The sequence below is a fragment of the Strix uralensis genome, chromosome 2 (genome assembly GCF_047716275.1).
Source record: "Strix uralensis isolate ZFMK-TIS-50842 chromosome 2, bStrUra1, whole genome shotgun sequence".
NCBI classification, from domain to species: Eukaryota; Metazoa; Chordata; class Aves; order Strigiformes; family Strigidae; genus Strix; species Strix uralensis.
In genome coordinates this window covers 55,920,198-55,946,205 of record NC_133973.1, presented here as the reverse complement: position 1 = coordinate 55,946,205, position 26,008 = coordinate 55,920,198, and the positions used below count along the sequence as shown (strand labels likewise).

General features: G+C 38.3%; 1 protein-coding gene across 3 annotated transcripts in view; it reads right to left on the bottom strand.

Annotated features, from left to right (window-relative positions):
- Positions 1 to 26,008, bottom strand: part of MID1 (midline 1) — a 359,385-nt gene that overhangs the window by 79,990 nt on the left and 253,387 nt on the right. For all 3 annotated transcript variants that reach the window (XM_074858821.1, XM_074858822.1, XM_074858823.1), the window contains one exon: positions 20,125 to 20,840. In XM_074858821.1, coding sequence (XP_074714922.1) covers positions 20,125 to 20,784 — 660 coding nt within the window. In that variant the 5' untranslated portion in view covers positions 20,785 to 20,840. The remainder of the gene's footprint in view (positions 1 to 20,124; positions 20,841 to 26,008) is intronic.

Below are 26,008 nucleotides of genomic sequence, written 5' to 3'. Positions count from 1 at the left end.
ACTAGAACTTGTTCATCATTAAGAAATTCCACTTAAACTAGTAAGGTGATTCAAACTTTTCAATTGTAAATTTCTATTTAAATAAGAACTAAGCAATAAAAAGTAACATTTTGAATGAGAGTCCTTGTACAAATTAAACTCTAGTGCTTCTTAGGAGAGGTTCCTTGGGATAGCAGTTAGCTTTAATGAAGAGAAATCAATCAAAAACTTGACCAAATCAGAAACACAACTTTTTCCATATTGCTTATTATTTGGATAATTTTAATTCCCAGGACTGCATTCCATAGGCTGTAAAACAAACCTCTAGGCATCTGGATTTTAACTGAAACCAATGTGAACGTGCAGAAGAGAGCAGCACTCTTTTGGCATTTATTGCTTGACTATGTTCTAAAGCTATCAAAAATCGGTGGTTAGAAATCAGCCCTTTCCGAAGGCATCACAGAACTTACTGCCATTTCTTAATAGTTTTGAAAATCTTGGCATCAGAAATCTTTCTCTCCTTCTCTGCCACTGGGAAACCTGGTGTTGGGTTCCACAGGATTTAGCAGCGTCTCTCCTGGTCCCTTCTGCACACTGGCCCAGGGTTTCCAAATCAGACACACATGAGGCATTGTGGCACGCCTCTGACAGAAAAGCCTTTGAGCAATTCAGCTCTTCTACATTGTGTGGTTTGCAAACAACACAAGCTGCTCAGCGCTCTGAGGCTGAAGTAAGGCTAGCCGGGACAAGCACTAATAGACAGTTTCCTAACACTGGTGTGACAAAATGGGCCACAGAAGCTACGTTCTTTAGTAAAGAAAATTTCCCTTACATGAACGAATGAAACACTGATGCGTTGTTGGTGGTGTACAAAAAAGAGCAGTGTAAAATCTTTCCTTCTTTCTCCTCTAGTTATTATTCAACTGTATTGCAAAACCATACCATTCAGTAATCAGAGTGATAACTCATGCACAGTTTTTTCTTCAAACTGTCTGGGAAGCTTCTCAACCTGGGATTTAACCTTGGGATTCGCAAAACTAAAGAAAGCTGATCTAAATATCCCTGTTCAGAGAACTTGGCCCACTAGTGCTCTCACTAAGTTACAGCTAGTCAGTTGATTAAAGATGAAGGTATCCAGAAATAACCAGATTTGAGGACCACAAAAATCCAGCTGCAACAGCTGGGCTAGAATAGCCCAAACTTTGACCACTACTCTTTAGTAATAAGTGTCCTGGTTAATGATCTTTGAATGTAAACAGCTGGCATCAGATGCAACACATGCAAAGGCCAGCTATAGATACGAGGAAGCAAAAATGGGATGTTGCAAAGATATTACAATGATCAAAACTGGACTGACCACATATCCCAAACCAGGCTGTAAGAACAAAAGGGCATTTTAATGGGTGGAAATTATTTGTAATATATTATTCTCCTCACATAATAAAGAGGAAGTCTCTTTTTTCCCTTTTGCTGTTCTCTTATATATTGGATTGAAACACTTCCTTCTGGTCCTCTCTGCCAAGTCTCAGTATCAGAGGAAATATCAGCTCACTATTGTTAGTATATAAATTAGCTGAACTTCATCTAAGACCAGTCTGTAGAACTGTTGTGCCAAAAAAAAAAAAAAAAAGTTGGTGTTCTCTTAATGTACTGCATCTCTACTTTAAATAAACCTGCACAGAAAACAAGATTCCTTTAGAGAATGTGAAGGAGTATAAAGTGGTAAATAAGACAGCACATGGAAATCAGCCTCCACAGGTGTCTTAGCTCTGCATAGGCCAGACATAACCACTGTCGTAATGAATATTACCTTGTTCTGCACTATGTAGGGCTGTGACTGTAATTGATTTTCTGGGTCAGCAGCCAAACCAAAATACATCAAGCAAAAAAGTGGCTGTGTCTCTTTGGTCCTGTCCCCACCCTGGACTGGGAAAAGAATTAACTTAACCTGGATTTCCCATTTTTTTAAAGAGGGACTGAACCTCCATACTCCAGGAAGGCAAACACAGCCAATCACATCTCTGCCGTTAAAGCCGTTTCAGCAGTGATTATGTCGAGGCTGCACGCTGCAGATGATCCTGTGCACCAAAGCAACTGGGAAAGCAGCCTGTGGACCCCAGGGATGGCAGAGCACAGCACCTGTGGCTGGCAGGGCACAAGAAACACCATGCATGGCACCATGGGCAAACTATGCTACTGCAGTTTGCTGAGGAAAGAGTCAGAGGAAGAATTGATTTCTACCCTCACAAGTGAAAGACACAAAGTGCAGTGAAGAGAGAAAAAGAAGAGCCCACTCCAAATCCCCTCTAATTTTCTCCTTGGAGACACTGTCCTTTTGCAGAGGGAGGCGTGATTTCCAAGACTCTCATGCTGAGATAAAAATCAAATTCCATAATCACTGAGTTAGTGGGTAAAAGAGGGGCAAAATGAGTAGAATTTATCTCCAGGCAATTTTTTTCCTCACCTCAAACCGATTCTGCAGTTCTATTCAAAAGTGGAAACAGCTTTAGGATCAAAACTCCATTTGTGATGAATTTGCGGTCAGTAAAAATGTTATTCAACTTTATTGATTAAATTACAGGATAAGACCAGTCTGATCCTTCCAATAAGCTCAACATTATGCCAGCATTTTCTCAGTGACTTTGCAGAACTTTACAGGAGTCAATTAACCCGAACAGACAGGCCAAAACCAAAGTCATCATCCAGAAATGCTAAAAAAAAAAAAAAAAAAAAAAAAAAAAAATCACAGTGGAGTTATTAAGCAACTGCTACAACATTTTTTTGGGTATGGCACGGGATCGAGCCACCTGATTGCCTTCAGCAATGCTGAAGGTATTACATATGAAATCCAGGATAGCTGTAAAGCTTATTGTGAGCTGAAACAACATGGCAACAAATGATTTCAGCCTCTTGCTAAGATTGCCAGCACTCTGTCATTTGGCAAACTTCTGAGAAGACACGAATATTTGTTTTTCTAAATCTCAGACAGCTTTGGGTTTGCAAAGCTACATAAATAAATGAATTACATGATATTCGTGACTGACCTACAAATCCCACCCTGCCTATTTCTCTTTTCACTTCTGGCAGTTCAAATTCAGGAGATATCAGTCTGTTGCTAGAGTAGATTTATGTTTCTGGAACATTTACCTGAGGCCAAATGTTAGCTCTAATAACTATTTTTTATTCCCATCAAAAAGAATGTTTACTGGCCAATGCTGAGCAAGAGAAGCATACAGCAGGCTCATTTTGTCTTCTTGTTTTAAACCTTTGGGTAGAAAGAATATCAAACTGCAAAATAAAGTTTTTCTCTAATTTTATACATACAAAGGGATTCCCACCTACCTCTGAACTCTTTGCTCTTAGTATTTTCTAATGTTCTTTCCACATCAAAGTTGTTCTGTGAACTTTACTGTTGAACATGTTATTCTCTAATCTCAACATTTGATCTCTACACTTTCCTTTCTTTACCAAATGATTTTTTTTGTTTTTCATCAAAAGCTGGAAATTTTCCTGTCATACCCCCTGCCCCTTTTTCAATTACTTCTGCTGGCACTTCTGTCAGCTGCTGCTTCTGCAACTTTGCAAGTAACTGCTATGCACTAAGGAATAAAAAAAAATTTTAAAACAGAAGATAATGTGAAGGACTTTGTTTGAAGATAACATGAAGGACTTTGTTTGCTTCAATCTGATCAGCTATCCCTGAGCTGAAGTGTTAGGTAACTCCTTTGGGAACATGCAATGTTAAATATTCATGGATATCCAATTCTGAAGCCATAATACTGAATATTCATATTGGAAACACAATCCCAGGAGCTTTGCTTAGCATATAAACGAACAGAAACATAGCTGTTAAACTAAAGTATGCTCTAAGCTGCAATATTTCATATATGCTTAATTAGAACAGGCATACTAAGGATTATGAATCATAAACATTTAAAGGCTCAGATTTGGCTGCAATGTAAATTCCTCTCTCCTGAAATTAGAATTTGATTTGGGGTCACTTTTAACACAAATTAGAAATAAAACCTTCTTTCTGATGAGACAAGATGACCCTGGTTTTAGTTTTACAGTTTTGTAACCAAGAAAATGATGGTAGTGATCACTTCATCATAACTTTTGATACTTTAATGACAGCTTGTTTGATCTTGAACAGCCCAAGAAAAGACAATGGTGGTACGTTCAGCACACATTCATCATGGAAGTTTCTACAGATGTTTGAGTTGTATGTTGATTCTCCACATGCCAGCCTGGGTCCTGACAGCTCTGGGGAATTCATCACGCAGAAGACCAAGCTACCCAACATCACTGCTCTCTTCAGATGGAGGTTATTTAAGTTACAGTCAACACACATTTACTAACAGCATGGTGGGGGGGAATGTTTTCGTAGGGGAGCAGGCAGGGAGGACAAGTCAGCTCTGAGCATGATGCCCCAGAGCTACCCTTGGCTGATTAGGGGTTGTGACTGTTCTGACCCTGACAGTGGCAAAGCTGTGGCTCCTGCAGGCTCCCTTTGGTGGGCCCTCTTTCCTTGTTGACCTTGTCACCACAGAGCAGGGTGGAGAATTTTTCTATGTAACCCATCCAAGGTTTTTCCTCCTGTCCACCCCTTGCCTTCCCTACAGGCTTTCCAGCATGGCTTGGATTAGTTCTTGTGGTTTCTTGTTTCAGATTTTGGTCTGGCCATTTGTCATCCTGGATCTGTTTCTTCTCTCTGTTCTTAGAATGACAGAACACAGGATCACCTCTCTGGATAAGATTATAAATGCTTCGCTGTCAAATTGCCAGTAACGAATCTCTGCCAAATTTATATTCTAAAATTCCCCAAGCAGCAATTTAATTACATTATTTTGGATACAGCACCATAGCAGCTGCATTTATTTGATGAGGATTCATTATGGTTTATGGTGAAAACAATGGCAAATTAGCTCTGATGTGTTTTGGAATTTGCTCTTTATTTAGTTTAGAATAGCCCTGTTTTAATGAGCATGACTCCCAAGCCCATTTTATCCTGCAGTCTGTGAGAAAGTGGGAAGGCTCTGACAGGAGTTCTTCAAAATCAGATATATCTACACCTGTTGCAGCTCAGCTATTGAAGTCCTGCTGGTTTGTGGTTAAAAGGGAATTACCAGACAGATCCATTCCACTATACGTCAAGGAATATTCCAGGACTATTTCAAAAGTCACGTGTATAAATCAAGATAAATACATAAATAACAAATCCTCAGTTTTGTCCATATTTTTCATGGATGAACTTTTCCGAAAGCAGAAAAGATTATATCTCCACTAGAAATATAGTAAGAGTTCTCAAGGAAATCTAAAACAAATTACTTCTGTGACTGCTTCTAAGCTCAAACTTTAAGCCAGATTTGTGAAATATTTGTTCAATTTTTTAGAACTGTCTGGAGGACTTACAGTAAGTTCTAAGTATATACTAGTGGGTTACCTAAAGCCTAATCATAGGGCAAAATTCACAGCAGAGGTGCAAAAACCTCCAAAGATCAAATTTGTTCTCCTACTATTATTCTCAACAGAAGCCACAGCTTCACATTAGAAGCTACATTAGAAGCTTTTGCCAGAGTGCTAACATCATGTGAACGGTGTAACTTCTGCAGTGAATTTCTGTACTGAAAAAAGTCTTTGTATCGGCTTAGTTACATCACCACTTTCGTACCTCTGTAGTTTATTTTGCTTTGTTTACCAATACAGGGGTTTTTTTACCGGCAAAAATACTTTTGTCACTTAATGACACAAGAAAAAAGAAAGCTTTCTTTTTTCAGCATTCTTCAAATTCTGAAAGGTTGACTCAATGTCAAGAGTCACATCCATACATCTTAACAGCAGCCTGTGGTGATACAGAGAACAACCCTTAACAGAGCTGGACATAGAGAAGTTGCTATATACCCTTTTTATACACAGTTATAGGCTAAAGGTGGAATTACTCCTCCTAGCTTTAAAGTTTTTATTTAAAGTCCATTCAATCACTTTCCTCCCTGTCCTACTCTGTAAGATCCTCATCTTTACTTTGTGCCAGAACCAGAGTAAGTCTGACCCATCACTGAGTCATTTCAACTTGCTAGACATCCATAAAATTATTCACTTACTATGCAGAGTTCATTTTTTACCAACCTTGAGAGCTCACATAGCTCAGGGTGGGATTGGACAGGCATGGCACAGATGAGGAGGAGGAGATAAGGATGCACTACTACAAGTGGGGGGAAATGGTGGACGCATAGAAACCAGCCATTAAATTGATTTGGCTGCTGAGAAATTGTATTTTAGGCACCTGACTTGTGCATCTACTGTCAGCATCTAGCGCAGCAGTCTTCCTAGAGTACACTGAATATGGCTGGGTGTCTGAAGAGGAAGAAAACGGAGTAGACTCAGTGGTCCCATCCTGGGCATGCCTGCACCACTGCATTGCTGGGGTTGCTCACTGCCAGCAGAAAATGCAGGGAATCAGTTCACCAAAGGGTTGCAACAGTGCCAGAGCTGCTTCAGCGGGATGACAGTAGCATGCAGAAAAGACAGAGGGAACAACGTAACAGGATGAACCATTTTTTGTCAGCAGCAGGCTTGTTAAATCAGTTCAGTGATCCCATAATGTACTCTCAGTGCTAACAGTATAAATAAGAAAACCCCCAAACAGTCACTAATAAGTACCTAATAAATAAATAATTAGTAAGTATGAATAATCAAAAAATCCAGTAATATTTTCTGAAGCAATGTGGAACTCTGCTGGTGTGCCTGAGGCCAGAACTTGGTATATACTGTAAACATAACATAAAGTAAAAAGAGTAATAGGGCCAAATTTTTAAGACTGGACAGGTGGCCTATTACTCACACTACCAAGCTGTTACTGTTTCACAGCACTAGAAACTAATTACATGAACTCTGACTCTTAAACAAGAATACTGAAATTACATATATACTATGTAAGAAAACAAATCCCCAAAGCTTCAGAACACTTCTACCTGACATGCCCAGTTTAAAATGGTTTCCCATTACTGAAGTGCTTAGCTACACTCCAGGGTTTCTGACAGACTTTTCCTATGAATTTTTCTGTAGAACTAATGACTCAGAAGAGCAGCCTTGAGACAGGCAGCTTCCAAGATCGGATATTTGCCTGACCTTGCAGACCTCCTCAGGAAGGAAATGAGTTCCTCCAAGGAAAACACATGACAGCAGATTCAGAGCCTATTCTGCAAGCAGGAGTCATTCAAGGAGGCACTCTGGTTTTGAACTTCAGGGTGAACTGGCGTTCCTACTGTACTTAGAATATGTCAGAAAAAAAACCATAAAAAACAAGCATCCTCCCCTTTACTTCTCTGTTGTTTTCTTCTTTGGAGTGACAGTTTCATTACTAACTCTAAGCAGAGTCATTACAAAATAAGCTCTCCCACATCTGAATTTGTAACTTGTGACAATCATTTACCAGTAACCCAACAATTTACTTTTACCCCTATACCGCAACCACTCAACTCTGCACAAAATAGAGGCAACAATTAGACTAAAATAGCTTCCTAATTTATTCAAAATTGTTTTGATATTGTACACATTAAAACCTAAAGCTTTCACTGACTTTAACAGTGCTGAAATTAAGCATTATGAGATTTAAGAGCAGAACTCCAAATCTTTGTTCGTTTGATTTTTCCTAAATAGTAGTAGTGATTTATTTGACAGAAAAATTACATTGCTTTCAAGTGAGAATGTGTAAACTGATTTAGGCAGAGCAAGAACTCATTTAAAACTGCTCAAAATTCAGACTTCATTTAAATGTTTTTCAGGTATTCAGAAAAATGTTGCTTATCACTCTCTTTATCCAGCACCTTTCAACAAAAGACATTACAAGAAAATTATTGAAGAGGTGGTATTAGAGTAATTCACTGGATGTTCAGACAAAGATTTTCAATTTGTATAAATATGGACAAAGCCGGAACTAATCAAGTAAATTAAGGGGGTAAAAAAAGGTTCCTCTGATAATATTCTTACCCAAAAAGAACTACAGCAATTCATAGCATGCTGCCTGCATAAGAATTCAGTGCATCAGAATCAGGAGAGCTGGAGCACGTGTCTACCAAGTCTGAAAAGAAAGCTAATTCAGCAGAGGGAAAGATAACATAAAAAGCACAAAAAAGCTTCATGGTTGCTGCTCTAATTGGTGGATCTGAATGGAAAGGTCACTTTTTCCTCAAGAGTGATCATAAGAAATGCTCACAAGAGGGTGAAAACATTATTGTATGTCTAACATAATGCACCTTCCTCCCAAGCTGCAGCATATTTTTTAAGTTGAAGGTTGTAATCAAATGCAGGGGAGAGAACAATAACTGCCCATGCTTAAGGCACATGAAAGAAAAGATTGCATCATCATATAAATTCACCAAAGTTTGCATAACCTCACCAGGCATCTTGAATGGGTCCTTTCGGTAAGTGGGCACCTATCACCCCTTGGGATGAAAAAGGGACTCAATGCAGGAGCTCCCTCAGATGGCAGGGTTTTCAGTGTACAGATGAATTTTAACCCTCAGTGCTAGCCTTCCAACAGCAAGCACTTACTCACAGAAAAGCAAATGCAGCTTGCTCCCACCAAGCTGAAGAACACCCTGTGTAATGGGAGAGCCCCAGCCTAAGTAGGGCCATCCTGTAGTGACCCCTTGCCCCAGCAACCATCTACAAGGGGGAAGCAGGAACTATAGGAAAGACCATACAGAGACCAGAAGGTCCATGACTACTAGAAAAACAGGGGTTTCATTCACCTTTACCAATCTCTTGCATATCTGCACATTTATTTTTCCCCTTTTTTAGTTTACAGAAAATAGTCAGGTTTGGTATATTGGGAAAGGCATTGAAAACATCTATTTCTGGATTGACAAATTGTCATTTTTGTAAGACTGATTATGTCAAATATTATTTTTAATATTTTAATAGTTCGTTCAATTACTCTTTTGAAAGGATTTCTTGCATGCGTTAAGAGTCTTCGCGCCACAAATAAAACAATTTAAATACCCACCTACTGAAATGAACTGTCATCCATAGTCTGATCAATATGTTTTCTTCTCTTTAGTAACTTAGTATTAAGATGGATATTGCTTAAATTCAGTTTGAATGAGTTATATTCTCCATCTGCTGCTGGCTTAATCTAGAAATAAAGTTTGCACACACTGTCATTAGCTGTAGCCTAACAAGTCTGCTTAATGCTTCTACCACAAGACATATATGTTGTGAACAGATGCCTGTCTTTAATCTCTTTTAAAGTTTAACTGTATCATAGCAAATAACAAAACTTGGGCATACAGCCTCACATTTCAAAATAGCCAGTACATCTCCAGTATCGCAGAGATAAGTTTCAGTGGGGAGGCTACTGCAGCAACTGCCAGCCAGTCTTAGAGTAAAGCACTGGGTGCTTACCAAGAGAACATTAATCTGTATAACTAATACAGCAATGTAGGTTCTTCTCTTTCGTTTTGTCACAGGATGTTTTCATTTCTCTAGTAGCTGATGAAAGATGATGTCTCTTCTTTTTTACCTTTAACTAATTTTACTTATCAGCTAGACTTAGATATGGAAAATTTCTCTGACATTCAAACACGTTACAAGCTTGAATTGACATTATTATTCACAGATAGCAGAAATCTCAATATAAACTGCATGGAGTAAACAGAAGAGTTTGACAAGTCTTAAGTTTTGTTTGCATATATGTGGATACTTTTAGAGAAAAGAGAAAACTGGATTATTTTGATCAGGGAAGCAGTTTTATTATTTTCTTCCTTCATCAGGTTCAAATTAGTCTTTGCTTCCTCCAGTTCTGATACTCTGAGCATGCTAAGAAATCTTCCAGTACTATCTGCCATTGGAGATGTTCCAGCTTATTTGTAGCTGAACAGGTCAGTGTTTATCCTCTGAGGCAAAAATAGAAGTTTAATACTTTTAAAGTATGTATTTTGAAATGTGTGTGAATTGCAGGTGAAATTACAGGAAATGATACAGAAAAAAAAGCTGGGGTGGCTTTTGATTTTAGGCATACCCCTGAACAAGAGGTATATTAGTAATCCCATCCTGATATTAGTCCTGGGACCCAAGAGCTCCGTCACCCCTGTCACTCCATCTCTTTACTTAGCCTAACAGCAGATTGCTGCTCCCATCTTCATCTGTCCTGGTATTAACAAGGATTTATCACCCACAAATGGTGAGCCTGCAGTAAGTAATGGTGTAAGAAATTACTTGTGCAGTCTGGCACTGGAAAGTAATGGCATCAAAAAGGCCCCTTTGTACTTTTTAGCTTTTCAAGAAAAAACTATACATTTTATTGCTATTTATTCTAATTTATATGAGCTGTTGGATACATTACATGAAAGATCTCTTCTCATTTTACCAGGTTTTTATATTCATTTTATTTAGAATACCCTTTGGAAAAAGAATGTGATATCAAAACCATAATTTCATTAAGAATAAAAGCTGAAACACTTATGAGATAGAGGAGACTCTCTTGTAAGATATGAGAGAGATATTCTCTCATATTTTGGAATCTCTCATATTTCAGTTCTTTTTTCAAATTTAGGGAGTGTAAATTTTCAATCAATAAAGAGTACTGTTATAACAGTGTACTAACATCAGTTTGGACATCAGAATTATTTTTTTATTAGACTGGTACATAAGACAGGACATACAGAGCCAGGAGTTGTACTGGGACCTCTTCTACATGAAGGGCACAAGAATCCAAGCCTTTCAGTGTAGTGACAAGGAGGAGTGAGGCTACTGTATTTCAAACCAGAATAATTATAAGAAATCAAATATTCATGCCTCTGCTGACTAATGGAACTAGCCAATATTAATTTTTAAACTTTTTTCTTATTTAATCTTACCCATTACATGATGCCAACAGCTTGCCTGATTATTACTGTGACCATATAAAATTTCTACATACCTGTCATGCTTGCTTTCCTATTCTGTTCTAAGCATAGTTGAATTAATATTCCCTGAAGCTGGAATTACATCTCATGTACTTGTACATCATCTTATATTACAGGTCTTTTTTTGAGTTAAGCCTTTGGGAATTACCATAGTAAAATTAAGTAAAATTATTTTTATACTTTACAGATGCGGTTGGCAGAGATGATAGTACAGTGGAATAATGTCTATTCCAAAGTCACAAATGCCCATAGGAATTATTTTTAAAAAAAAAAAACCCTCCATATAGATATGAAGTTGTATATTATATATTACTCCACCAAAATATCCTTGCCTTTTCAAATTTTCAGCATTTGGTTTCTGCAGCCAATGTTCTATGGGCCTCTAAGGGCTATAGACTAGGGGTCCATTGTAGTTTAGATCATCATTCTCAATATCACAACTAATTGAACAGATAAATTGCAAAGGGAAAAGCTAGCCATAGGCATTCCAGTTACATTTCTCATCTGTGCTGAATTTGATCCCTCTCATACTGTAAAATATAATTATAGAATAATACTGCTACTTTATGTTATTATGGCAAACATACTCTAAGGAAGCTAAAATTGCAAAATTTCAAAAGAGAAGACTAGATTACATTTTGGCAGGAAATTTTCATTTCTCCAAAAATGCAAATGTTGTGAGCAACCCAAACCACCAAAATTTGTTGCTTTCAAAATCAAGCTGATGCAACTTTGAGCATGCATTCAATACAAGCATGTAAATAGCCCAAAAAATCTGAAAGTGCAACAGTGTTGTAATTGAGATGGATGGGGAAATATTCCTACAGAACCACACACCTGACTATGGACTCATTGCTTGTCCCTTTTTCTTTCCTTTCCAGTTTTCAGCACTCAGAATCTCACAGAACTCTTTCAGGAGACAAGGTGTATGTGCAAACACACAGGTACTAGCAGATGGCACAGAATTTTCTAAATTTTGCCATGCAATTCTAGCTACAACTAAGTCTCACATCTTGGCACCTGGGGACAGCTGAAAGTGAGTCAGTAAGCTCTAACAGAGGGGACCTGTAAGGTACAGAGGCAGCTCAGAGCTCCAGCCCCTTGAGTGCTTTTGTCTGAGGCATTAAAACAAACCTGCACGTGCTCCCCATCCACAGTCATAAACTGGGATATTGCATAGGACCAACACCCCATGCAAAGCAGAAATTCATTAAACAAGTGATACTGCCACTCCAGCCTGCAGAAATTAAAAAAGAAAAGGCTATCGTAAAAAGCAATCCTCCTGGCACCATCAAGGCACATCATCAAGAAAGTCACTGATATTTTACTTATTTATTAGCTACTCAACATGTTCTAAGCGTTTTACTGATGAAGACAATGAGCTTTCAATTAAGCATTTATACTGTAAAAGGGTAAGAATTGCTTAAGTAAGCATTTACAGAAGTTCTAGAAATAACTCAGTATAGTCACACTATGATATTATCATCTAGTTTTTCATTTTCTTTGCTCCTCCTTCATTTTTCACTGACTTTAGATAACTGGAAAACAGAGCAGGCTCTGTCTGGTTTGTGAGAGTGCATTATAAATGAAATATTATAAGTGAAACATTATAAGTGAAAGCTGTGAAGGGCAGGAATCCCCTTGCCCCACATCCTCAGTGCGGGTGCTCTCTCTTGAGGGCAACAACATCCTTCCCAGTAAAATAAAAGGCTTCCTGCATGGAGGGTCAAGGGATGCCAAGGGAGATAGGGGGCTGGATGGCTGGTTTTGTGGAGAGGTAAATACAAATGGGAGAAAGAGGAAACACACAGTCTTATCACCCCTATCAGGCTGTGAGTCCAAAGCGTGGTTTAGCAACCAAACATAGCTTTCCAGTCTGTGACCTTCTGGAGGAGATTCCCTCTCCATGGACTATTCAGGCTTTCCAAATCAGGCACTGTTTCTGATTGGTATGAATCTCTATGCAGAAGTTCACAGTGCTGAGGGTACATACAAGTAGTATCATTTTGCTAGAAGCGTACATTTTGCTGAAAAAAAGAAGGCCAAAAAAATCATCATAAATGTACACTTGTAAAGCCTGAAATGGAAAGCAGTGTACTGGAATCACTGCTGGATTTGTATTTTAAGATCAAACAATATGAAAAAAAATATAAGAGGTCGTGAAAATTGATCAATATAAGAAGAACTAAAATGCTTTAATCATGCTCCTATGATTGTGTGTCATTACAGGGCAGAGTTAAAGTAATTTGGATTTCTCTTCATGGAGTATTTTTACATATTAAATTAAAGCTTGAGAGAAATCTGAATACTAAGTGTTCTGCAGTGCTCATTTGGGAGACATTTACATCCAGGTTTTGGGGTGGGTTTTTTCCTATTTAAAGCATACTTTTAATCACCTTTGTCTGAAAATGGATTTGCTGTCACATTAGTTTTTAAAATATTTGCATTAAAATAAGGTTATACCTTAAAATATGTTCAGACATACCTAACATATAGACATACATTCATACCCTTCCACTCACCTCTCAATGCCACTGAAGAGTGTGAGTTTTAGTCTGCTGTCTGTAGAAAGTGGTTTTAGCCATACTCCCCCAACTAGCTTTAGCATTCCCTGGTAAAGCACTAGAAGAACTAGCTTACTCATTCTATTTATCAGTTATAAAACATACTGTTATGCTAAAACCCATAAATATTCCGCCTTTGAAAGGTCACTTGTTTGTAACTTTTCCTGTTACCAACCCTATCTTTGTTACTCTGTTAGGCAGACACTACATTTCCTAAACAAAGGGTCAACCTGTGCCCAACCTTTGAAAACAGTTCGTTATTTGCCCTTAACCTCATCTATTTGCTTCACTTCCATTTTTATTGCTTTGGTTTTTATTGCTTTATTATTTATTGTTTAAACACAAATTCTCATTCTGAGGAAGTATCTGTCATGCATTATATTCCACCACCAACTTTCAAGCATCATATTATCTAAAAATGTATAAACAACGAAAGGTCAGTGAAGAGGTCACTCCAATAAACAAATTCAGAGCTAGAATGTAGACTTAAAGTCTGTTATATGAACAGTTTGGACCAGATCCATGGAAAAGTATGAATATACATTTTGCTTAATGCCTAGTCTGGCTTCTCTGGAAGCCAGTCATGAGAACAAAGATAAAAATGCTGTACTATTTACAATTTTATTTAATTATCTTGTTCCTCCTGATAGATTATGCCTTCAACACCATCACTTTCACTAAAAATTGAAGGAAATAAGTAGTATGTGAACATTTTTTAAAGACTTGCTATTAAATTTGTGAAAGTGAGTTTTAAAAAAGCTATGCCTTATATTATTTAAAGGATCTTAGGTAGATAAAAGCAATCTCATAGTACTTATAACTATTGTACAGACATAGTTCATTATCCACAATCATAAACACAAGGAACTTCAAACTACACTAAAAGTCTAAAATTTACAAGAAAACCCAAACACCACCCCCCCAAGACTAATGTCATCATTCTTGTATTTACATTTTTTATTATCCTTCTAAACTCCTCCAAAGAAATACCAGATGGAGGAAACACAGCCACTTGAGATAACACTAATCTAGAGAGAGAATGTTCTAAAGTCTCCTTAATATTTATATATTAAAGTAATAAAATAAGTGTAGATGAAAAACCTTTGTAGTAAAGTAGTTCAATCACACATCAATCCTCCTCCATGCAACAACTTAGTATTTTTGGATCTTTGCAAATAATGAAGCTCAGCCAGTTGTTAGTCAGTTATATTTTTGCATCTATTTCTGGGTTAAGTAATATCACATAATATTCCATACTCATATATGTGACCGTTCATCATTTTAATTTCATAAGAAATCAATACGCTGAAATATCTGTCAAGCAGTACCTAATCTAATAATAAACTAACAATAATATCAAGATGCATCTAATCTAATACTAATGAAAGTCCACAAGTTCCACATTTTGTCAGGTTGGATATAGTGTTTTAACTATATGTTAAGCCCGCATAACTGGCACTATAGAAAGAAACTTTCTATACTCTGAATCTATTAAGTACAATGTAAGGGAAAGTGCCACTTATCTAAATGTTTAATAACACATATCGCTATAACACTGACATACTATGTCTTTACATATCAGTTGGATTTTGTTTTAGTTAAATAGTTTCCATTAGGAAGTTAGTAAAATTAAGGGAAATGAGAAATTTAGATGTGAAAATATTCAGCTACTAAAAAAAGATATATGCATGGAATATTAAAAATGGATACCAAGTAAAAAAATTAATGTGTAGTTATATATATATGTGATTAAATATATTTTTACTAACCTACACATACATATGAAACTATATATTTAGTTAAAATATAGGCTTCTGTGTATTTATCCAAATTCAAGATTCTAGATATTCATGAACTTAGACATTACTGGAAATTACGTGTATTTCTATGCTAGACAGGTCTACATACATACATATGCATACAAACATATGTAGTACTGCCTTTATATACTAACACAAGCACTATAAATATGTGCATAAAATTAATAAAATGTACATAGACACATATTTACATGTATGTGCATAATATATTTATACATAAATCCAGAAACCAGTGTTCCCAGATTATCAACCCCACTGTTTGTATGAGTATAGATTTGTAAGTGCTGGGTTATTATGGTATCACAGTATATCAATTAATGATCAAGCTGCAATTACAAAATAATGCCAAATAAAAACAGTTGGCAAGTTTCAACACATATTTTGTCAGCATCTCTGCAAAGACATTTAAAAATGAATTTTTTTTAAATTCATAATATACATATCAGGGAAGCAGATATATTTTTGTGCTCTATTTGTAGTAGCTATGGTCTTGACAAAATCTCCTACTTTTACACAGTCAAAGTAGGCTTGTAAGAGTTGAATGCAATTCTCCCTACGTGGAAACAGTTTATTTGTGAATAATTGAATTCACACACTGCAGAAAACCAAATCCTTGTATCCTAAAACAAGTGTAGGAGAGATAGACGTGTATGGATTGTGCCGCTAAAACTAAGTGAAAACCACACAAACAAGAAGCTCCCTTTTGTTCCCAGAATTGCTGAGTGCCATTCAGAGGACTGCCCAGCCTTCGTAAACATGCCAAATATGCATCAGCACTAACAAGATTCAAACAAAAACATGGAGAACCACAGCTACCTACAGCAGTTCAATTCAACAAAAGATCTTTCTTGACTAAGCACTACAAAAATTCTGCTAAAATTATGTTTTGGAAAGAATATATGCATCAGTGGCCAGATTCTCAGCAAATATGAAGGTGAGTAAAAACACTGGTTTCAATGGAGTTATACTGGCTTTACAGCATTAAAAAATATGGCTTACTGTCTATCTTCTTTTGTCACACCTCTTCATGGCTCTTCGTTAATATTAAATAAGCGGTATCTTTCCATCCACACCTTGTAACTTCTCCCCCAAAATATTCCCCAAAATATTCTCTCTTGTTCAAAATAAATCTTATCTTTTCATTATTCTTACACTTTCTTGAGTATAAATATATGTATAGAACAATGGTAATTTCATGAATTTTCTCTGAAAAAATTAACATGCTTTTCAATTGTCTCTTCCTTTCTGTTGCAACAAGACAAAAAGCAAAGAATCAATATCAAAAACTAATTAGCCATAAATATTTTCTTTGAGGTAGTATGGTGGGCTAAGCATAAGAATTTGCACCTTCTATTTTTAAAGGTCTCACTGTTTACATAGCTAAAAATTATTTCTAATTTATACCACAATTTTGACCATGACCTCATAAATTCAGCATATCACCAGGATTATTCCTCTTCACTGTCATGGTTTATCATTTTTCCATTTTTAATATGCATCTGTCTATGATCTGCTTAAAAAAACCCCAACACCACATCTACAAACACTAAAACAACTATAAGTGTGAAGCTATATCATGTGGTCGCCTAACTAAGCAAGAAAGGACCGCTCCTGAAAGAACATAAGTGCCCTCAATGCCCTTCACCACAGTACAAGTTGAGAAAGAAAAGCACCTCTCAGAGTTGGAGCTGTAGTTGCCAAAGGAAAACACTTTCTCATTTTCAGATGTCGACAATTGCTCTTACACTGACGGCTAAACACTTCAGCATAGACGCCTCTGTTGGACAAGTGTACAGAACTCCTAATTAAAGGGCTACATTTTTGCCACAAAAGGAACTAGATTGTAATGGCATCTTTTGTCCTATGCTTAATGAAGGGTGAGATATTGTTTAAATAATTAGTAACACTGCTGGAAGAGAATGCAAGTAATTAGCATAGCTTGACACCCAGAGCAACACCAGTTGCTGTTGTTAGCATCAACGTGTCGATTTTTAGAAAGAAAATCACAAGAAAGCTTCACTTGAAGTGTTATTTCTTTTCTTTTTTAAAGATGCAATTAATCACTCATTTTTGAATGAATCTACTATACTGTTGGCTACAGCATGCTCATTCTTTCAGATTTTTTTTTTTAAAGATTTGGGTAGCTTATCTATCAAACCCCATGTGTTTTAAAAACCCACAGCAGCAATATAGCAAGCAACAACCTGTTTTTTCAGGTGGAGATTTTCTGATCCACTTGAACATTGAATTTGCCAATGGCTTGTGCACAGTATCTGTCAGTTAACAAAGACCACCTGCAAGCTCATGCCTAAGATTTAAGTTAGCAGCATGATCAGTGACTTAAGAGGTTGTATCACCATTTACAAAGGAGAAGACCTGAATGTGAAAATGGACCTGAAATGCTTGCCTCTCAGCAACCAAACGCTGGTGTGAACAGGTATCGTTCCTTTACTCCTGAGGGATAAATGCCAATCTACGGAACAGCAAATCTCATTCTCAGAGTTTGATATATAAAACAGCACAAATTCCTGAGATGGAAGAGGCAACAAGGAAAGGAAAGACATAGTTTTCAGGTCACCTTCTTATGAACAGAGGGTGGATGCTGGATTTGGATGGAAACCACCTAGCCTACCATTCCTGGGCTCAGAGTATTAATGTGTCATAACTGTTGGCACAACTGGCATGACTGATGTCATCGCTAACATCACCAAAGTGAAATACGTTACCTCATGACAAAGGGGACAGTAACGGGATTTCTTGTAGGTTAATAATTATCTGTATAAAGTACTTTTAGATAGTTTGGGTACAAAGAAAGTTCACATCTCAAAATAAGTGTACAGACATTATAAACAATGATAGGAGTTGTATTATAAGGAAAGAGTTATTTGACCTAGGCGTACACTAACTATTAAATTAATCCCTGAATTACTCTTTGAGGTGGCTGGTGGAAAGTACTTTATTAGGCTTCTGCCAAGTTACCTAAATTGTGTAACTTCTAACGTCAATGTTGCTTGCCTGTCAGACAGCCATTCAGAGTTTGCTTAGACATCTTGGCACAGAAAGCCACAGATCATGCAAAAATACCCTAATTTTTTTTTTTTACTATCTGCAATACAAAGTCAAAGATCTCAGGAGAAGATACATGCCTTTTAAAGTCTTTTTTTCAAAACTTGCTGTATCTAAGTACACCAACAAAAAGAAATGTTTAATATTTACTGACATCCTCAAAAATATACTTACCCAGTATTTAATTCTGAGGGTATTTCATGTGAAGTAGTGCATTCCTACTCATATAAAGCTGATAAATTGTTCAGTCACTGTTAGCTTACTAAACAGTAGCACCTGTTAAGGATATAAACCCGTTGGATTATTGAAAATACTGTCAGTCCAGGCACCTTCTACTCAAATTTATAGTCCATGTCCCATTTTATCAATGGCTAAACTCTTACCTATTAAAATAACAAATAGGTTTAGGGGGAAAAAAAAAAAAAAAAAAGGAAAGCAAAACTAACAACTCCTCTTTAGTAAATAAAAAAGTTTTTAAGAGATGAAAGGAAGCTGTGCGGTCCAGGTAAAGAAGTGTCTTTCATTATGATAAAATAATCATAGAATATGATCTGCATGTTTACACATGCGTAGAGGCACAAAATCCACACAGCATGTGTATGCAGATTTCACCTGCACTCACATAAAGTTATCATAGACATGTGTGCAGCCACATAGTTTTGTGTGAAGGCATTTAAGAAAACCCTTCCACTTAGTTAAACCTATTAATTCCATTTCTTTTTCCACGCCCGAAATTCTGAGTGAGAAGGCTGACTGATAAGCTTTGCTTTCTGCGAAGGCTGACTGATAAGCTTTGCTTTCTGCACTTGTGGCTTCTCGGCCACAGTCCATCTTTAAAAAAAAATCCCACCCCGGCCATGCACACGCATGTGCAGACTGTCCAGAGGGAGTGGGTGCAGGAAAGTGTGGGGTGCTTAATTCCTGTCTTTGCTGTGCAGCAGCACCTAAATAGGCACAAGAGTAGTGTACATGCAGGTGGGTGGGGGGCCACTTGCCCCGGCCTCACTGTTCAGCAGGAGCTGTGCTTCCACCAGCAGCCCAGGGAGCCACCACAGCTCCCTGTGACCTGGCCACCCACTTCCACCCCACCCAAGGTACCCTTCGTGGGTCCAGGGGCTGCCGGAGCTGCCTGGCTACCTGGTAGGAGATGTACCGGGAGCTCACTGAACCTTCTCAATACCACAAGAAGCTCAGAAACAATTTTGGTTTTGTTTCCAGGACTGCGCTGCTGCCTGCGAGCCTGGGTGGGAGGCAGCATGGGAGGAGCGGAGCCGGCATTTGGTTTCCCTGGCTGGACAGGTGGCTGGCATCCCTGAAGCTGGCGTGGATAAATACATCGCCTGTTAGCGACAATGCAAAAAACTTTTCACAATGAAAGCAACTGAATGAAAAATAATCAACAGCGGAGCGTAAGCAAAGAACACCTGACAATTCAGTCAGTGCCTGTGTCTGTACAGTCAGCACTAAACCTTGCCAGCTGCCATGAATAAAGCTGTAGGTAGATAAGGAAATTCACCTAAACAGTAGTATATGCTGCATACTCCTTATGATAGCTACAGAGAAATCAAAGCACAACTGAGGAATCTTTCCTTAAGCAAAATCCGACACCTTTTAAATGGTGATGAGCAAATGCACATGTAGATCTCTGTGTATATCTTCTCCGATTAGAGACCACACACCTACCTTTCCCATCCCCCACCCAAATGAGGAATTTAGCATACAACCAAAGGGGACTTTCCTTCCCAACCGCATGCTGCTTGGCTAGAAAGGTCGATAGGTAGCACTAACCTTTAGCTTGTCATAGCGCTCACTTAAAGCTGCCACCTGATGGTCACGGTGTCTCCCGACCAGTTTACACAAGGCACAGATTAACTGGTCGTCAGTCACACAGTACATGTTAACTTTCTCGTCCTCGTGCTCCAAGCACATTAATCCCCTGATGTGAGAGTCTGGGATGGGCTCAATGAGCCGGTGGCCAGTGAATGGCTTCTTGTTGGGGTGAGTGGCTTTCAGGCACTCCTCACAGTAGGACACCTCACAGGTAACACAGGTTTTCACCGCCTCCTGGGCAGGGTCCTGGTCGCAGAACTGGCAGAGGACCTTCTCGCAGGACGACATGCTGTTGCTATCAAACGCCCGCTCCCGGCGGGTCTCACTGGGGGAATTGGGCCCGCTGACCGAGGCTTTCTGAAACCTGTCGATGATGTTCTGCAGAGTGACGTTGCGCTTGAGCCCGTCTAGACCGCGCTGGCTGAGGGTGATGACATAGCGGCAGGTCGGGCACTGGAAGGCGGTGATAGACTCCACCGGCTCGTTGGTGGCGCAGTGGGAGACCAGGATGCGGTGCGCGCAGTTGAAGCAGAGGCTGTGAGCGCAAGGCAGCAGCAGCGGGTCTTCAAACAGCTCCAGACAGATAGGGCAGGTCAGTTCCGACTCCAGTGTTTCCATCTTCAGGCAAAGCTTTCCTGTGGCGTCAGCGAAATCCAGGGAAGCTGATCAGCTATCTGGAAACACACGTAAAATTCGATTAGGCGAGAGAGAACATGAGGGGTCAGCCGTGGGGGGTTGTCAGCTTTCGCCACTGCTCCCAGGGCTATCAACCCACCATGCCAGGCTGGAGAGCAATTTAAAGTTTTGAACCTGCACATGCATACATGAAGGTATTTAAAACTGGACTGCTTTATTCCGTCCCCCCCTCCCCCCCTTCTCTCTCTGTCCACTTTGCAAAACAAAAGCTTCTTTTTTATTTCTTTCTCTTTCCCTTTCTCTCTCATGTGATTGAGAAAAACAGCAGATGTTTCTGTGCATTATTAAAACCCAAAATGGTGACCATCAAACAGTCTATTACAGGAAAATTAGATTTCTTCTGCAGATGCTGCTTTTGGCTTCACTCATTAAAACTTTGTAAAAAAAACTTTACCTCTGTATAGCATTGTGCAAGGATTAGTCCAGAGTATTATAACTGATAACTTTACAATCACTATTACAATTAAGAGTTATTTTATCACATTGAAATTTTCATTTGTTATTATAGCTATAGCACAGCATTTAGGGTACGTGTCTGTGTTTACTTGCATAAATATATATCTGAATATATACAGGGAATAATGCTTCTAGAAAAGCATGTGATATTTTACATATATATGTATGATATATATGTATCATATACTAATATACTCCTATGTATTTCAAGAACATATGCAACCGTATTTATATGTACCTGTACATTTGTGCATATGTGCCTCTATACATATGCCCAAAAATATATCACATACATGTTTGTAGCAAGATAAATATAGATAGAGGATCTCACAGTGTCATAACTTAAATGCTTCAAGGAAGGTGGATGAAGTAAGTGATAAACAGCAGTTTAGCCCAAATTTCTGATGATCCTAACCTCTAGTACAGGAAGAGCCTCCAAAGAGTAAGGTAGTAAAATGTAGTGAGATAGTGAAATGTGTGATTTGCCTAGGAAGAGTCTGCGTGTGTGTGAGTGCATACACATCCACTTTTGTGTGAGTACTCTCTACTGCTAAAACTTATGAACTACCGCTTACTTTAGAGGTCTTACTAATCACCTGAAGTGGATTAGGAACCAATGACTTCTAAATGGAAGGCATGGGATTTTCTCGAGAATGCAGCAGTACACCCCCACCAGAGATCAACTGAAACTTCATTTTGCTTCCTTCCCTGCACTCGGCGTTACAGAGAGTGGTTTTGAAAGAGTCGCCCTACGCAGCTCTCCCTGCCTAAGCTCCCGTCAAGGGCCCATCACTGCCACAAGCAGACAGGTCAGTGAAGCAGAAGCAAAAGCTATGCTTCACACTCACAGAGCTGTACCTCTTCACAGTACAATCTATTTAAGCTTTGTTGCTCATAACTGAGAACAGCTTCAGATGGCACAGCTGCATCGTCTTTACACTGTAAAGTCATTGTTCGGTTGTGTGAACTCTTGCCTCCTCCCCTGACCAGGGAAAAGGAGGGATGGACAAGAACCCCCCACAAACAAATCTTGGTTCATTAAGGGTGAGGGGAGCTCAGGGCTCATTAGCAGGCTTGGGAACCAAGCATGCTTGAACCTTCTGTACTTCATGACAATTAGTGTGGGGAATGGAGTGGCAGTGACAGGAATGCTACCTATAACCCCAATACAAACCACGGCAAAAAGGAAAGTTCAGCAGAGGCAAGGTTCAGACTGCCCATCAATATTTAGTCCTTCTTGCTCTGTGGGAAGAGCAGCAAGGCGTCTGTACCAGAGGTATGCTTAGAAATTAGGATATTTTGCCTCTTTGCACTAATGCATCCTTTTATTCTTGCCAAGAAATCTGAGCATTTAAAAAATGCACTGATCCCATCACAAAATTTGCTTTCCTGTATCTTCTGTGATGCTGATCTTACTTGAAATAAAGTTTAGTTTGCCAAAGACTAATTCATTTATAACTATCCATCAGCTGCCATCATTGCATAGTGCATCTGGTCAAAATTAAAGGCCTGGCAATTTGATATAAGCAGGAAGACAACTCCCCTCCTCTCTCCTCAGCCATAGCCACACAGCACAGAAGAGATGAAAGCTTTTTCTGTAAATGGAGACCAGTTTGTCTTTCCTCCTCTCCACTCTCTGTATCACAGAAGTTGCAGAAGATCAAAATCTCATTCACATTGTTTGAATCCCTTCCACACCACAACTGTGTACCTCATCATCCACTTATCCTGAAGGCTGAATCTGTGCTGGAAACGGGAGAAGGGGATTTGGGGTTGGCAGGAGACAATGCTTTAAAAAGCAAACTAATCACTGCTCATCTACTGGCAGTCCAGTGAAAACCTGCCAACCTTTCAGGTTTGTTTCTTAGGACCGTGTTTGGAATACAGGGCTTTCTTCCATGCTATCCTTTCTGTACAAATTCCCTCCTGCTCCTTTGTGTGCCAAACAATTTCATTCATTCAGTTTTCTTCTTAAAGCACTTTTTTTAACCAAAGGCTTTTTTATGGTACTCATATAAAACAGAGGTACAGATAAACAGATGAAAGCAGCAGAAAAACATTTGCATCACTGCCTCACAGAAAGATGTTTGAATCACCATCATGGCTCTACATAAATACCACCGTCTCAATTGATGACTAGTTCTGATCTATCTGACCTGAATGAGCAGCAGCTCAGCCCTGACTAATGCTATTCAGTATGAGCAAGGGTGCCAAAATCTGATCTTAGACTGTAAACATCTTGGAATAAGAGCCTATCTTCCAAGGTAATCAAAGCTGAGCATACTGATAGAAACCAAAAAATTACATTTCCCTGTTTTCTTTTGCAGTCACCAATAAGTCAAAACACACTGCATCTGGGACTGAATAATGAATCCTTTAAGAGGCACTGAAGAGGGGCTGCATTTTCTGGGCAATCCACTGATTACTCTTTAATCAACTGCAATTCTGCTTTCACTTTTATGTTGGTGCCTGAAATACAGTGTGCTGCTGATGAGCTATAAAATCTTTCAAATCCATTGGCCCTTGTCTTATGGTTTCATGTTCAGTAATATTCTTTTTTTGAGAGTGGTAGAGAATCCATAGCTACAGTAAACTGGAAGATTAGGCAGAAACTCAATATGCATGGTTTATATATGCACATGGTTGTACTCTATATTCTATATCCAACATGGCCCACAAATTGAAAGCCACATAGACAGCCTCCAGACACAGAAAGAAAAGAAGGAATTTCAACTACATAATTTCATATTTGTAAAAATATGGAATTACTGGCAGAAAATTATACTATTACTAAAATGTCACTGAAGTGAGAAGTATTATTCTTCTATCCCCAAGAGGTAGTTTTAAGAACAGATATCAAAGTAAAAGTGATTGTCAAAAGACAAGTGTTATTTAAAAATCAAAAATATACTTAAGTAACTTTGGATTTGTGACATTTCCCCAGCATATAACCATTAGTTATGCATTATGTGGTAAGCAATGCAGTAAATGAAATCCCAATCTCAATGTAGTTCATGGCAAGACTTCTACTAACCCTAGTGGAATTATCATTTTTGTACCACTTGTTTTAAGCATGACATATTTTGCAGGTGACATTAATGCTTTCAGTTGCACGGAAGCGTACCCAAAACATTTCAGAAGTAGAGACATGAGAGAAATTAGAACTAAAGCTGAAGTAGATAAATTTCAGTATGTTAAGTACCAGTAGATCTGAATAGATAAAAAAATCTCAAACTGTTTCATAATCCAACGTAATGTTATGCTACAAAAATGTTGTATTATACCTTCCATTGTTACCACTGGTCTCAATGAGACCCTAGTAATCAAAGCCCAAAACCATGTTTCCTGGACATAAAATATGCAGTTACCACTCTTCGAAACATTACTGTTTATAGGAAAATCTGGTGATTTGGTGTCCTTGAAATCAGCCTATGACTGTCTGAAGGCTGACTCCTGATTTTTCATTGCTGGGAGTGCCAGTCTTACAGACAATCCCTATGTTTTAAGTATAGAAAGCAATATATAGAAGCAGCAGGATGAAAATACCAGAACGTCTTGGTGAGGGGAGACTTCCATGAACCAGAACTGTGAGCTTTTCCTCACAGGAAGCAACACACTTCTATATTCTGAAGAAATCACATGCAGTTAGAAAGATACTGCAAACCACACATTGCTATGTGTGGCTGTTCTCACAATACCCCTATATGGCTCCTGTACACAGGCTAGCATTCTTTCTGCACCCCAACAACCAGAAAATTGCAATTAACGTCCAAAACAATTATCCTTCTAATGTCCTTGGGGAAAAGATAAACATCCAGCAGTAATACCTGGTGATGCTACAGTAATTAAATACCTCAAATAATTAAATACTTCAAGAAGACTAATAACATTCTTTAAAATTGGATCTGGATAGGACATTTCAGCCTAACTAGTAATATTCATAAGAGAAACAACTAGTGAACTGACATGGTCTTCACATTTATCTGTTTTTCATTGGTGTTAACTAGATGATCAATAATATTGTTAATTTTTTACATTTGTTGTATTAACAAAGTAATTATAGAGTGATACTGCCAAAGAAAATTCTTCACCTTATTTTAGTACATTCAAGCCAGAACATGATATTTCTGAAGTGTTATCATAATGCCTGAGGTAAAATGCCTAAAATATAAAACTACACTTAGAAATCAATGTATCAAAAATTCCAGTATTCTGGGGTCACTTTTTGTCAGTAAAACATCACAGAATTCTCCCCATGCAGAATAAATCACTAGCTATTAGAATAAAGATAGCAGTCAATGTTTTAGCATGCCACATGTTGCGTCCTGCTCCTTTTCTGTTTCAGCTGCTCCTACAACCTTCAGGGAAGGTGAGAAGAGAGTCTACCAGGAGTGAAAAATTGGTGGAAGAGGATGTCCTATGAAGCTTTGCTTTCCACTTTAGTAAAGGTGGAGCTCATAGCATGAATTAAAGCTGTTTCAGTGAGCTTTTAAATTGCAGTGAACTCAGTGACATTGAAGGAAGAAACAGCCATAGGCCATTCTGCAAATTTTAAAAATCTCAGTAACAAATAGCACTGAGCAAAAGTTCTGGATTTACACCATGTTCCAAAATTCCTTGATGCGTTATTTCTCTGGCAAAATCGCCATTTGTTGTGGTTTGGTGAATTATGGCCAAAATACACCCAACC